The sequence below is a fragment of the Mesoplodon mirus genome (genome assembly GCF_964341445.2).
Source record: "Mesoplodon mirus genome assembly, chromosome: 6".
In the NCBI taxonomy this organism is placed as follows: Eukaryota; Metazoa; Chordata; class Mammalia; order Artiodactyla; family Ziphiidae; genus Mesoplodon; species Mesoplodon mirus.
The window spans coordinates 128,547,151-128,562,543 of record NC_138982.1 but is presented as its reverse complement, the minus strand read 5'-3'; the positions used below and the strand labels follow the sequence as shown (position 1 = coordinate 128,562,543).

The following is a 15,393-nucleotide window of genomic DNA, read 5'->3' as shown; positions in this document are numbered from 1 at the left end:
AGGCCACAACAGTGAGAGGCCCGCATACCGCAAAAAGAAAAAAAAAAAAAATGAGAAAATTAGACATAAATTGACAGAGAGAGAATGAGGATCTTGGCTGTACATGGACACATCTGTTTGTGTTTTCACATTCGTGTCCTGTCCTATTTATTTTGGTGTCCCTACCTTCCTCATTTGTCTTTACATTCAGCACATTGGTATGAGTGACTTACACATCGTACAAGGTTCTTGCACAATATTTTCCAACTCTGAGTATGAACGTATGCATATGACAATATATTTATATATACAATGTCAGAAACAGACTTGGGCCACGTTATTGGGAAATAGGCTGGTGCCCTGAAACATTTTCTGTGCCTTGCTCTTAGATAAGGTCATCATTGTGAAAACATAGCATTGCACGTACTTTCCATTATTGCACTGGTGTTTCATCAGCTGCATCTTGCTTCCCAGCACCTCATTAAATTGTAATCAGAGGGCTCCCCTGGTGGCGCAGTGGTTAAGAATCTGCCTGCCAACGCAGGGGACACAGCTTCAAGCCCTGATCCGGGAATGCCGCGGAGCAACTAAGCCCATGTGCCACATCTACTGAGTCTGTGCTCTACAGCCCACGAGCCACAACTACTGAGCCTGCATGCCACAAATGCTGAAGCCCACACACCTAGAGCCCATGCTTTGCAACAAGAGAAGCCACTGCAATGAGAAGCCTGCATACCACAATGAAGAGCGACCCCGCCTCACCGCAACTAGAGAAAGCCTGCATGCAGCAACGAAGACCCAGTGCAGCCAAAAACAAATAAATTAAATAAAATAAATTTTAAAAAAAATTGTAATCAGAGAACAACTTTGGTTTCTAGTTCTCTTTCTCAATTAAATTAGATATTGTCTCCAATATCTCTCATTATTACAAGAATTTATGTTGAGAAACAATTTAAGATATTTTTCTTTGTGTTCCAGAAAATTTTAAAGGAGAGACTATGTTTTTTTTTTTTTTTTTTTTTTTTTTTTGCTGTACGCGGGCCTCTCACTGCTGTGGCCTCTCCCGTTGTGGAGCACAGGCTCCGGACACACAGGCTCCGCGGCCATGGCTCGCGGGCCCAGCCGCTCCGCGGCATGTGGGATCTTCCGGGATCGGGGCACGAACCCGTGTCCCCTGCATCGGCAGGCGGACTCTCAACCACTGCGCCACCAGGGAAGCCCGAGACTATGTTATTTTAATCCAGAAACAAAAATATATTGTTTAGCACATGCTTTGTTTTGGTTTAGACACTGGAGTGGAAGTAGTTTAGAACTTAGAATTAATACACTCTGAGTGCCCAGAGATATCATCTACTTTTTTTTTAAGTTTATGATAAATTTTCTTTTTTTAATTTATTTTATTGAAGTATAGTTGATTTACAATGCTGTGTCAATTTCTGCTGTACAGCAAAGTGATGTATGGAATCTAAATTATGACACAAATGAGCTTATCTACAAAACAGAAACAGACTCAGACATAGAGAACAGACTTGTGGTTGCCAGGGGGAAGTGGGGTGGAGGAGGGAAGGATTGGGAGTTTGGGATTAGCAGATGCAAATTATTATATATAGAATGGATAAACAACAAGGTCCTACTGTATAGCACAGGGAACTATATATTTAATTTCCTGTGATAAACCATAATGGAGATGTCACCTACTTTCATTGTTGTGATCTAACTTCATCAATTTCACCTTCTATGAAATGGAGCCATTATCACCTGATAGAGGTTTACATGACCTGCTACACATAAAACATTTGCAATGATTCAGGCACATAATAAACCTTCAATTATATATATTTTTTATCCTCCTCTTGGATATGTTCTTTGAAAAAGAAATTGATATGTAAAACTTTCACAGGATGAAAATATCCTATGATTAGGCTACCTCTATACCATTTTACTATAGAGTTTGATTTTTTGTTTCATGTATTTGTTCATACATGTTACCTAGGTGCCATCATGCATCTACAATTAAGATCTTGATTTGTTTATATTTTTGTTTTTTCACTTGTAATGTAAATTTAGAAGTCTGACTTTGTTTCCACTGGACTAGTTTTTTAACTTTTAGTTCTTTTTAATTCAAAATTTCAAGCATATGTAAAGGTAGAAAGAATAGTATAATGAATGCCCCCTGTGCTTATCACTCCAATAATTATAAAATCTAGTCACTCTTGTTCTTTGAGAAGTCTGGAATCCCAGTTCTCTATCTTACCTCCTTCAGAGTCCACATTATTTTTGGCAAGCCCCTTGTGCAGATAGATGTGTTGCTTAGCCCTTTTGCACAGCTGTAAATTGATTAAGATGAACTAAAGGAACACGCATTATTTATTGACTTCTAACTTACATGTTTAAAACACCATTTTAATAACACTACATAATTTCTAGCATATTTTTCAAAAAGAAATATACTGGAGAATTTGATTAAAAATTGATTTTAAATGTTGGAAGACTAGAAAGAACAGTAAGTAAATTTTTTCAGAATTAGGAGCAATTTCCATGACCCTGACCATTAACTCTGTTTACAGCTTTTTATTAGCCACATTTGATTTTGTGTTCTTGAAATATCCTTGGTCATTTGGAATCTAGTTGTGTGCAAATATGACTTTTGACATGAATTAATCCCTTGTCCCAGGTGGCCTCTTGCAAAAGGATACTCCAAGGGTTCCCCCGTTTGTCCTTAATGTTGCAAATAAAGGAAAGTTTTTGTAGAACTCTAACAATATATGTCTTAAATATTTTTATATTTCTGTATATATACCTATATGTTCTTGGCTTTCTTAAATATCATCCATGTATTTTCTTGGTTTGTGTATTTAACAACTTAAATGTCATCTTGTCTGAGATTAATATATTTTCAATTTGGATAGACAGAGAGAGAGAGAGAGAGAGAGAGAGAGAAAGGGAGACTCTTTAGATTTTTAAAATTTAGAATGAAAATGTTCTGATGGTGACCAAGTTTTAAGGTACTTTTCTATAGTGAGGAAAACCAATTAAGTTACCAACTACAACCTTCTAATATGGATCTAAGTTTGTTCTACTCTACCTCTCTTGGGTGTTAGTATTTGAAATTTCTTTAGTTCACTTAAAAAAATTTTTTTAATATATGTACAGATAGATTTGTTTTCAAAGATAAAATATGTTTGTATGGCCAAAATAAGTGCTTGTTACAGATGCCTGGACCTCCTTAGCCTAAGTGAGAGCTTGTCTTTTAATCTTCCTAAGTATCTTCCTCAGCTGTGTATTTATTAATATTTATTAACATTAATCTATTGCTTTTTATATAAGATGCTATCACTGGTAAAAGTTGCTACATCATACTTGGAAGAATAATATTAGAAGGCACTGAGATGCTTATTTTTCTCAAAAGCTTATAATCCAACTATAATATCATACTATTAAGATAATCTTTTTTAAGAGATACATTGATAATACCCAATGGAGCTTAATATATACTAAATTTCCCTATGTCTAATGGACTGAACTTAGCAAGAGATAATCATTTCCTATTTATCAGGCACTTACTGTTCTATCACAGTGTTGACCACCATTGAAGGAACACAAAAATGAATCATATTGTCCCCGCCTTCAAGGAGTGTATGTTCTAATGGAGCAGGAAGGCACATAGGTGTAATAGGAGGTGGAAAGTGGTCAGTGATCAAATACAAGCAATCGGATAAAATGCTTTGGATTCAGAGGTTGAAGTGATCAGGGAAGGGAATATTAGTGAACCAACTTTTGAGCTGGGCATTTTTCTTGGGTGTTGTTCATTCGGAAGGGAAATAAAGCCACCAAAATAGCTTATGTTTAAAAGGGGGCTTATTGAAGGAGACGTGGCACGCCTCGCTGGCGTTAGAGGTGCTCAAGTGGTCCCTGTCTTGTCCGCTGTCTATCTCTGTCTTGGGTACACAGCTGTCTCATCTTAGCTTCTCTCTCTGTACCTCTTATTTCCCTGCTTCTTCCAGAGGCCTAGTTCCCATTCCCCTGCGGGTTTTGACAGGCACCATCTCTGGCTATGACTTACCCTGCCTGCCAGCCGTGTATCCTCCCTCATCTAACCAGAGCCTGGATGTGTTAGTTCACAACTCTTGAGGAAGAAGAGTGCCGTTGTCAGTGTGCTTTCCTCAGGCTGTAACCAGCTAAGGGTCCAGAGCTGCAGAGTTAAAATATGGTCACTAATGAGTGCTCTTCCAGAGGACGGGGGGCTGGAGCGCTGCAGAGAGGGGCAGGAATGTTGGCAGCCTCCTGATCACCTTAAACCAACGTTAATGAAGGTGGAGCAACACAAGGAAGAGGAAATTGTGTTTCCTGCCCTTGGAAAGTGTATTTTCACTGGGGAGGTGGTGCACATGTGTACCTAACCCCAATGTGAGGAAGCACTGCAATAAATACAATAAAGCCTTCCTGAAGTGGGAGAGAGGGATTGACATCTATTACACCGTGAGTGGAGGAGGTTTGTCTACATGGGAGACCCTACTGGGCCTGGGCATCTGAAGTGTGGTGTTAGGGTCTTAAGAAGAGTGTGTTTGGGGCACAGGGTGTGTATTTCTTCAGCGGCTGCCTGTGTAATTCAGGAAGGTTTGTAGGAACTGAGGATGGTTTGCCTTTCAAGTAACTGGCACTAGCTGGATTTGTTTCTGCTTTAAGTATTTCTTAATACAGCTGTTGTCATCTAAATTTTTTAATAATACAGAAGAGTCACTCATAATTGGGCTGCACATAGGATACATTTTAGAAAAGGAAGGGGGCTGTATAAAAGTCGGGTTTTGCTAATGCCTGCTGTGTTAGCAAATCATCAGCAATGCTTGTTGTGTTAGCAATACATGCAGTTGCATGTGTTGGAAAACATACAAATTAAATAGGTTAGGGATCTCAGATATCTTTATTTCCTATGTTAAGATGTGAGATGCACAAAGAAAATATAAAACATTGAGCTATGCTTATACTTAATTATGGTGAAAAGTCAGGGACTCAACTAACCACGAGCACATTTGCTTGCCTCATTACTTTAATTTTTATTCTTGCCGAAGACTATGCTACTATTTCAACATAAGATGCTTATTTGTCTCATAACACAAAAACGCTTATTTGGGCTTCCCTGGTGGCGCAGTGGTTAAGAATCTGCCTGCCAATGCAGGGGACACATGTTCGTGCCCTGGTCCGGGAAGATCCCACATGCCGCAGAGCAACTAAGCCTGTGCACCACAACTACTGAGCCTGTGCTCTAGAGCCCGCTAGCCCCAACTACTGAAGCCCGCGTGCCCCAACTACTGAAGCCCGTGCACCTAGAGCCCGTGCTCCACAACAAGAGAAGCCACCGCAATGAGAAGCCCACGCACCGCACTGAAGAGTAGCCCCCGCTGGCCGCAACTAGAGAAAGCCCACGTGCGGGAACAAAGACACGATGCGGCCAAAAATAAATAAAAATTAAAAACAAAAAACAAAAAAACATGCTTATTTGTCTCTAGTGATATACTGGAGCTGCTTAATAAAAAATAAGATATAGTACTCCGAATTTTTGTCAGAAACTTTAGTATGTTTTTTGTTGTGTTTTTGTGTTCTGATTTTTGCTTTCTGACATGGAGGTTTCTTGTGCACGTGGTAACCACTGTGATTAACTGGGACTAGATGTGCTTCAGAAGAAGTTTTGTGACTTTCATGTTTGGTGTTCCTCCCCTGTTTAAAATACACCTCCTGAATTGAGAACAGCAAATTTTTATACTCTTTGGCAAAGTCGAATTAATAACTCCTTGTCTCAGGATAAAAGTGGCTGGAAGGGTGGAAGTTGCCACTTCCGTTTTCATTGTTAAGGCAGTAGGCGAACTACGTGTGGGATTCACGTGGTTCAGATTTTATAATCTCCAACTGCCTATTAACAATCATCATTGTCCACGTTCTGGAGAGAGAAGTTGAAGCACAGTAAATAACACAGATGTCCTAGATTTCTGGGTGGGAACTGGAAGGGAATTTTGTGTTTGGCTGATCACCTCGGGAAGCTCTGGTGACCTTCAGGAGAGAAGCCCTGTCTTCACTGATCTTAATTGGTCTGTATGCAATTCTATCTGCTTGAAAATTATCCACCAAATAAGTTACTGCTCTGTTGTACCAGATATTATTGGTGCAATACCTTAGGACACTGAAGATGGAGCATATCATGAGCAAGAGACCTTTTTTTTTTTTTTAACTTATCAATTTGTACCCTACGGATAGCTTTTTGGTTTTAAATTAAAAAGAAGAAAATATGACTTGACTGTGCCTGTAGGAGTTTTTTTTTTTATAGAAAACAGAAAACTCCTGAGAAAATCCTCAGCAGGGTAATATTTCTGTGAAGTGGCAGCTAGAACCCCTTTAGAAAAATATAGTAACTCACACTTTACTGCACATAATGTTGTGTCCCTCATGGCAAGCTCTCTGGTGTCATAGAGTTTATGACTCATGAGTGCTGTACTTTGTGATATAATAAACAAGGAGAGGTGGTGGGAGAATTATATGGCTTCACAAAAAGCCACTTCACCTTTCATCATATAGGAAAAAAACCTGGGGATATTAAATTTTAGTGGCATTTCAAGTTGAGCATTATCTACGACTGAAATGCATGCATTGAAGAGTTAAGATATTTAAGAACAAAATAAAATAAAGGGAAGGAGCTGTTTCCATTTAGAGCTAAGTTACTGGCAAGTGTTTTGGAAGAATAACTTTCTCACTACCCGCCCAGGATCTGATTTAGATATCCTGTGTGTTTTCATAGCATGTACCTCCCCATTGAATTTGCCTTGCACTACATTGATCATCGTTTTATTTTTTTAGAGCAGTTTTAGGTTTGTGGCAAAATGGAGAGGAGGGTGCAAAGATTTCCTGTGTACCCCCTTCCCTGACTCATACATAGTTTCTCCCCCTTTCTCAACATCCCCCAGCAGAATAGTACATTTATTTCAATTGATGAACCTACATTGTCACGTGATTATCACCCAAAGTCCATAGTTTACCTTAAGGTCCACTCTTGGTGGTGTACATTCTATGTGTTCGGACAAATGTATAATGACATGTATTCACCATTACAGTATCATATAGAATAATTTCACTGCCCCCAAAATCCTCTGTGCGCTTCCTGTTCATCCCTCCTTCCCCCTAACCCCTGGTAACCATTGGTCTTTCTACTGTCGCCATAGTTTTGCCTTTTCCAGAATGTCATGTAGTTAGAATCATACATGTATTTTCACGCTGGCTTCTTTCACTTAGTAATGTTCAACTAAGATTCCTCCGTGTCTTTTCATGGTTTGATATGATAGCTTCTTTCTTTTTAGTGCTAGGTAATCCATTGGATGTACCACAGTTTTTATTCATTCTCAGTGCCTGATTTTTTAATTGATTGACCTCGGGGTTGGGACAAGGGTGAGGCAAATGAGGCAGTCAGGAAGCAAGATAAATAATATTTTAATGCCCTATTTTTAAAAAATATAACCATTTTGTCTTTTTAAAATTTATTTATTGTTGGCTGTTTCACATGACTTGTGGGATTTCCAGTTCCCTGCCCAGGGATTGAACCTGGGCCACGACAGCGAAAGCCCAGAATCCTAACCAGTAGGCCATCAGGGAACTCTTTTAATGCACTAAAAAGTAAAAATTAATGCCCCAAACTCCACAGTGAACAAAATATCAACATTTCAAATAAAGACATGCTCTCTTTGAATGTGACTGACAATCATAAGAAAAATTCCTTCTATCCATAACCCACACTGTGGACAGTATCTTCTTGTTCTGAAACCTGGTTGTTCCCCAAAGGCACTCCTTCCCCTGTAGCCTCCTCAGGTAGTGCTTCCCTTTCAACCCTCATAGCATTGTGCCTAGAGGTAGGGATGTCTTCCTTCTCACTCATTTTCACTTCCAAACCACTTTTTTCCTTCTCCCTAAAATGTCCCCCACCCATACTGTGAAATACATGGTCTTGGACTAATTTACCCCTCTCCTCCACCTGTTGGAGGCATCTGGAGAGCTCTTTCTACCACAGTGACATCCTCCTCAATCTTTGAAGGTTTTAGGTCTTGACCTTCTGTCATTCAGTCAATGCATCTTTCGTAATTCTTAGGTGATTTTTAATTTATTTATTTTATTTGTATTTATTTTTGGCTGTGTTGGGTCTTCATTGCTGCGTGCAGGCTTTCTCTAGTTGCTGTGAGAGGGAGCTACTCTTCGTTGCAGCACACGGGCTTCTCATTGCGGTGGCTTCTCTTGCTGCGGAGCATGGGCTCTAGGAGCATGGGCTTCAGTAGTTGTGGCTCACGGGCTCTAGAGCACAGGCTCAGTTAGTTGTGGCACACAGGCTTAGTTTCTCCACAGCATGTGGGATCTTCCCGGACCAGGGCTCGAACCCGTGTCGCCTGCATTGGCAGACGGATTCTTAACCACTGCGCCACCCAGGAAGCCCCATTCTTAGTTGATTTTAATATCAACCTTGATGATCCAAGATTCCAGCTTCCGTTTTTTTTTTTATTTTCATTCCTCCAGTGATCTTGCCTTTATCATTCTTCTTCAGCCATGCCCTCTGATACTCATGTTATACTCCTTGCAATTACCAATAACTGTTATCCCCCCCAGAATCTTAATTTCAGCTCTCTCACTCTCCCAAGTACTGCTTCTAACCACCCCATTTTCTTTGGTATCTTTAGGACAAAATTCTGTAGCACACACCAGGACTCATTGATACTACAGCCTTTTAAACGTGTATCTCAACCTTCATATTCCCACTTTAGATTTCATTCCCCATTATTACAACCATTTCCTTGCTTCTACCCTCAGTTCTCGTATGCTTTTCTCTCTTTATTGTATTTAACTGGCAAAACAGCAACCCTGGTGAAATGTAAGATTTATGCAAGGGAAAGCCCATTTTAAAAATAAATTTTTATATTTATATTTTTCTTTCAAATCTCTACTATTATTATTAATAAATAGAAGGGATTTGATATTTTCACAAATATATTTTAGTTCATCAAGTTTCACATTTCTTTCCAAGTGCTCAGTAAACACCATGATTTGTTGAGAACAGTAATCAGAGCAAAGGCCTGTAATTATCAAGGGAAGAGATTCATCAATGCAATTCTTTATCTAAATGATAGTCATGATAACTGATAAATTATTCTTAAGTAAATTACTTTGAATAAAGAGAAAGATTTTTATGTAGGAAGCTTGCTGTGTGTCATATCCTGTATGTGAAATATTTGCCTAATTGAGTAAGACATGGGCGGGTTGAATTTAAGTCATGGTAATATTCCTAGGTGTATCTACTATAACATTTATTTAGGGCATTACAGAGTATCATCATCACACCAGTTTATTTTACATTGAAATGACCCCATGCTTTTAAGAGGGCCCCCTCCTCCCTTTCTATTTTATCTCCCCTAGAAAATATGTTAAGCTGGAATGTGTGCAGTAAAATAAAGTAAAAGTTATATTGCTTAATGTTTTGAATGGAATGATAGGTTCTTGATCTTTTTCTTCACCCTGAATTCCACAAGCTAGATCACAATTAGAGCAGGCTTGAAAACCTTAGAATAACTGTGGTGGTTCAACAGGTGCTTGTGTGCCAGCCCTGCCTCAGGTAACAATTTACCCTTTTTGTATGTTCTCCCAGGTCTACCCTGAACTGCAGATCACCAATGTGGTGGAAGCCAACCAACCAGTGACCATCCAGAACTGGTGCAAGAGAGGCCGGAAACAGTGCAAGACCCATGCCCACATTGTGATTCCCTACCGCTGCTTAGGTGAGCTGACTGACCTTGGAGCTGGCGTTGATTGGCTATGGGCTTTGGGGATGAAAAGGAAGGATGCTCTAATTATTAGATCAGATATGCAGGCTCTTCCTTCAGCATATTGCCACTCTGCATTGGACTATATTTTGGACTCTTAAAGTAGCCTGTGTCCTGACAATAAAGGAGCAGTATGTCTGAGCTTCCTGCCTCAGAATGAATTTACCAAGTGTGTTTATTATCATTAAAAATTTGTGGACCTATCCCATAACTGCTGAATGAAAATGCCTAGTCGTGGGGCCCAAGAATCTTTTTTTTGTGTGTGTGTGGTACGCGGGCCTCTCACCACTGTGGCCTCTCCCGTTGTGGAGCACAGGCTCCGGACGCGGAGGCCCAGCAGCCATGGCTCACGGGCCCAGCCGCTCCGTGGCACGTGGGATCCTCCTGGACCAGGGCACGAACCCACGTCCCCTGCATCGGCAGGCAGACTCCCAACCACTGCGCCACCAGGGAAGCCCCCAAGAATCTTAATTTTACCAAATTCTGTAGATGATTCTCATGTACACTAATTAACTGGACTTAGAATTCAGACCTTGTGTGTTTCTTCAGTAGACTTCATAGAAAAGAGAGCCTAATGTGATTTTGCTAATTTCTTAAAAATCTCTTTCTACAACAACCCAGTACACCTCCTGTTCGAAGATAATTGGGGAATTAGAGTTTAAATTGTTTTTTTTTTTTTTCCTGCTTACATCAAACTAGAGGGAACAGTTTGATCACTAAGGTTTAAATGTGTGTTCCTTTCTGACCTCAAATTTTACTTTAATTTGTTATTTTAAAAACTGAGTTGTTTTATGTGATATCATATTTTTTCCTCTAGAAATACTCTCATACTCTATATTTATTCTGACTTGGTTCTGTCTCTTCCTAGTTGATTTTTTTATGTAACCAGGCATTGGGAAAATCAGCAGTCTTTGATCTCATAGCTGGCATCTAGATGTTTTCCCGAAGTTTATTCATCGGTAGGATAGTTGTAAATAAGGGCATAACGATTTACCTGTGGAGGATGTGGATATTCATTCCAGTGACATCTTGTAAAGACTAAAAGGGATCTGTCTTTAAAAAAGAGTCCCAACAGCAAACTTAGAAGGTCAGGATGACAGATTCTGGAGATCTGTGTAATACTTGGGTCAAACATGAATGTCATAAGAACATACTGATTACTGTTCATGCCTGCACACAAGTTGAGACATTAATAGAAAACTGGGCTAATGCCCAAAGAATGAAGATTTCATCTGGTGGATTTATGATAAAGAAAATGTGGAAAACCAGATTCTTAAACATTTGGCAATTGAAGAGTTTCCTTGTTCCTCCTTATCTGTTGTTCCTAGTTACTTTACAAGGCTTCTAAGCCATTTCTGACTGGTCAAGAAGTCAAGTTTTAATACGATGAAAATAAGTAATGTTTAAATACTAGGTACAGAACTCCAATGTCAAGAAATATTGAGGTCAGCTGTCTTCAGGAACTGTATATTTCAGTCTAATTTAGTTGTTAAACCTAAAAACCATTTCATTCAGTATAAGTTAGGAAGTAGATCGGGATCCAGTTAATTAGGTGGGCCAATCTTTTGGTTCTCACTTACCCATTCTATGAAATGTTTCAAATACATTTTCTTTATGATATAAGCTCACTGGGAACAGGTACTAGGTGTCTGGATGCGTGTTATTGCTGATGACACCTGATATAAAACTCACAACTGTAGCTGGGTTTCAGAAGTAAACTCATAACATTTTGCTTAGATCTCCCTGCTTCATAATTCTATTCTGAATTGTCAGAATTAACTAAAAGGTGGAATCCACATTAAGATCGTGCTTCACGACCATAGTGCCACTACTGTGGCAAATTTCTTTTGACCCCAGATGGATTGTATCCCCTCTGCCAGCCACCCTCCCTGCCCCTACTCCATACACTTCCCCATCTCTGGAAAGCTCTCTTCCTATGGCAGGAGTATTGAAACGCCAAGGGAAAAACCGCTGTGAGAAGGAACAAAAGATACCTAGAATGTGTTCACATCTAAATCTGAAGTCAGGAGATTTTGTGATAATGCTATGATTACTATCAGATACATGTTTTTATCATGATCAGCTGAGTTACGTACCATTTGGGAAAACTCCATCCTAAGTAATTTGGTTTTTGATAATTAATCTTACCCAGAAAACACTTATTTGATAGTAATGTTAATGACCTGTCCTCACCGTATTTTGTTAACCACTGTGGAAAGAGGGCCACTTCAAAATGTGTCATTCCACTATATTTACAGAGCTATATTCCACAAATATTTACAGAGCTGTAATGTGCAGGGTGAAGATGGGCAAGAGGAAATGGAAAAGCTGATAAAATAATTCTTCCCCTGAAAGGCTGTGTGTAAAAGGATGGGAAGGAGTTGATTCCTGCTGAGGCTTTGGCATCAGCATGTATCAGGTTTCTTTTTTATCTTTTGAACAGATTGCATAATTGCAGAAGACGTCACTTGTGATGTGTTTAGCCAATTTCCCAGGTCTGGTATAGTAGCTGGTATTAAATTAACACATTGACATTACCGCTTCTTGACTACAAGTGGGACTAGATAATCATAAGTATTTCCAGTAGATACCTGGCCTGTATGAATCCCTGGTATTTTTCCACTGAACCAAAAATTAGACCCTAACATGACAAGTACTAATAGAATGTACAAAGCTTTCTACTTTGTTACTGATCTTAGATTAGAATTGAGGAAGGTGGGTACTACTTGATTCCTAGGTGAAACCAAATTTTCCAAAAGTCTTTTTTTCCTGCCTTTTTTTTAATCAAATGAAAGATTCTTTAAATTCTATAGTGCTTTACAATTTTCAGAAGTTTCACACACATGATTTCATATAATCTCATAATAACCCCGTTTTTCCCCTGCTCCTCACCCCTTCCCTCTCCCTACCGTTAACCACTAGTTTGTTCTCTTCATCTGCCTCTTTTTTGTTTCATTCATTGGTTTATTGTATTTTTTAGATTCCACATATAAGTGATATCATACAGTATTTGTCTTTCTCTGTCTGACTTACTTCATTTAGCATACTGCCCTCAAAGTCCATCCATGTTGCTGCAAATGGCAAAATTTCATTCTTTAACTAATAGTATTATAAAAGGTGGTGTATAATATAACCACAATGAATACCACAGTGTGTTGTTTTCAGGAAAAGGAGTGGGAAAACATAAGTGTGTAACTTATATATTATTTTAATTCCATTAATACTGCACAGTCCCAATAGTTTATATATTGTTTTTCCTATTTTCTTCCTTTCCCTTTCCCTTTTGTTCCTTTCCTTCCTTCTTTCCTCCCTTCCCTCTTTTTCCCTCCCTAGATTTTAACATCTGTTACACATAGCACTGTCAAGCTCTTTATACTTGTATAGGGCAACCACTGAAATACTTCCTCCGTGAGGCAGGCAGTGTTGGTTTTATTAGTCTCACTTCACAGGCACAAATAATGAGGGTCAGCAAGATTGAATTTCTTGCAGTAACTCGCACAGCTATTTAGTGGTAGAATAAGGACCAAAGCCCAAGATCTTTCAATTCTCAATCCAGTGTTCCTTACACTATGAGAAGAAAATTGTACTAGAGCCAATAACCACCTGATTTACAAAATCAAATCATTGAGGAAAGGCTATGAATTGGAGGCACTAAGTAGCACTTTAAAAATAATCTCACTGTAAATGTGTCTCATAAGGACACAGCCATGTCACTGGAACCTCTGTGGTTCCAGGATAAATTTCTCTGCGTCATCAGGTTTCCACTTTATGGTAGTAATAGGCAACATTCTTATATATTACTTGCTGCTTGAACAAAAAATTACTGTTTAGCATTACCATAAGTACCCTCTAAAATTTCTGGCTGTATCTAAATAAATACTTTAAACAAAAGAGATTATTTTACTAAAGTTCATTCTTAGAAAGGTGCTATCTAGAAAACAAATAAGATTGTCTTAAACATTAAGCATATTAAAATTCAAGGCAAAGCTTGAAGAGAGAAAAATGCCTGTTATGTTCAGCACGCAGCCTTCCTGACCTTTTTATCAGATGCAGGATCCAGTGACACACTAGGTTATTTTTCTCTAAGCCATGTATTTGCCTTGGGCATCCCTGCTCTAAGGTGTCTTGCATTCCTTGTCTAGATGGAGAAAGTGTATTAGGTTGCTGTTGCCCCTTTCCTCCCATGGAGTGGATGATTTCCCTTGAGAGTGAGCTGGCTTTCTCATTTCACCCTTTGCTTTTAGTTATGCCTCTGGCACCAGACGGTAAGATCTGTCTTAATCATTTGAACATTTTATTAATTATCTCATACGGGATTCAAGCATATCATTATTACTCAAGAATATTTTCTTTGCAAAGCATTCAACCCCTTTCCATTTGAATTACTACTTTTCATGGCGTTATAGATCCACTATTGAAACTGATGCTCTTCTGCATTTGCCACTGTCCAGTAAAGGCAAGGTACATTGCATAAGGAGAGTTACTGTTGATTTATGGGGGCAAAGTAGGGTTAATAGTTTAATCCAAAGGAATTAGAAATTAAGGAATTACTACATTGAATCTCATTTTATTTCATTTTATACTCAAGGCTTTCCAAACTTACAAGTAATAATGACAAGGAAGCTATTCAGATATGGTCTATGGTCAGATGAGAAATGAAAGCTATTCAGTTCCTTTTAATTTTGAATTTTATTGTTTTAATAAAATTTTAGGGCAAGCAAACATTGTTTTCTAGGTGACTACTTTTGTGTCAATTATCTACAGCTATCTTAATCTTTTTTAGTGTGAAAAGCATGTATTTGGATACTTTGACAGATATTGTACCAACGTAGTTTTTTTGGATTTATCCTAAACAATTCTCTTGAGACACAGTAAACAGCAGAACAACATGTAAGATTGCTACATAAGACTCCATCTAACTTTAAGAATAGGGATAGGGATGGGAGAGCATTTTTATTGTGGACCCTAAGGATTTTTTTAAATGTCCAGATGCCCCAGTGTGATAATCCAGTAGGATAGCTAGTCAATGCCTCTGGCTCCTCCAGTCCTATGACCTCTGAACTCTGTAGATCCGATCCCTTATGAAGTCCTGGAAGAAGTGTGCACTAGGGCTGTATAAATGTACAGTGGGAACGGTGGTTGATGAGCCTGGCCTCTGCACATGAAATGGATACAAACCCTTGAATATTCTATACTTTTAAGGATTGTCTACATTGTGCTCTCATAAGGAATGATCAGAATCCCTGGGCATTTCTTCATCAGGGTAGGCTAACCACCCACCTCGGAGAGACATCACACTTCTTTTTATGTGATCTTCCACTTTGAATATTAGTCATACTCCAAAACCAGTTTATAGAGTCTGATTCTCAACTGTGTAAAACAAAATATGCATGGAAAAGAAATCTCACCAGTGTTTATATCCAAACAGTGGGATTACAGGTGATTTTTATTTTATTTAAGGACTTTTCTATTAATTTCTATAATAAATGAATAGTTTTTATGTTCAGAAAAAGCTGGGCCATGAAATCAGTACATAAAATTTTGTATCTACCTTCAGTTTAGTGATGGTTAA

General features: G+C 38.8%; 1 protein-coding gene across 4 annotated transcripts in view; it reads left to right on the top strand.

Annotated features, from left to right (window-relative positions):
• Window positions 1-15,393, top strand: part of APP (amyloid beta precursor protein) — a 294,233-nt gene that overhangs the window by 76,350 nt on the left and 202,490 nt on the right. For all 4 annotated transcript variants that reach the window (XM_082625057.1, XM_082625056.1, XM_082625055.1 and 1 more), the window contains exon 3: window positions 9,647-9,776. In XM_082625057.1, the coding sequence (XP_082481183.1) occupies window positions 9,647-9,776 (130 nt within the window). The remainder of the gene's footprint in view (window positions 1-9,646; window positions 9,777-15,393) is intronic.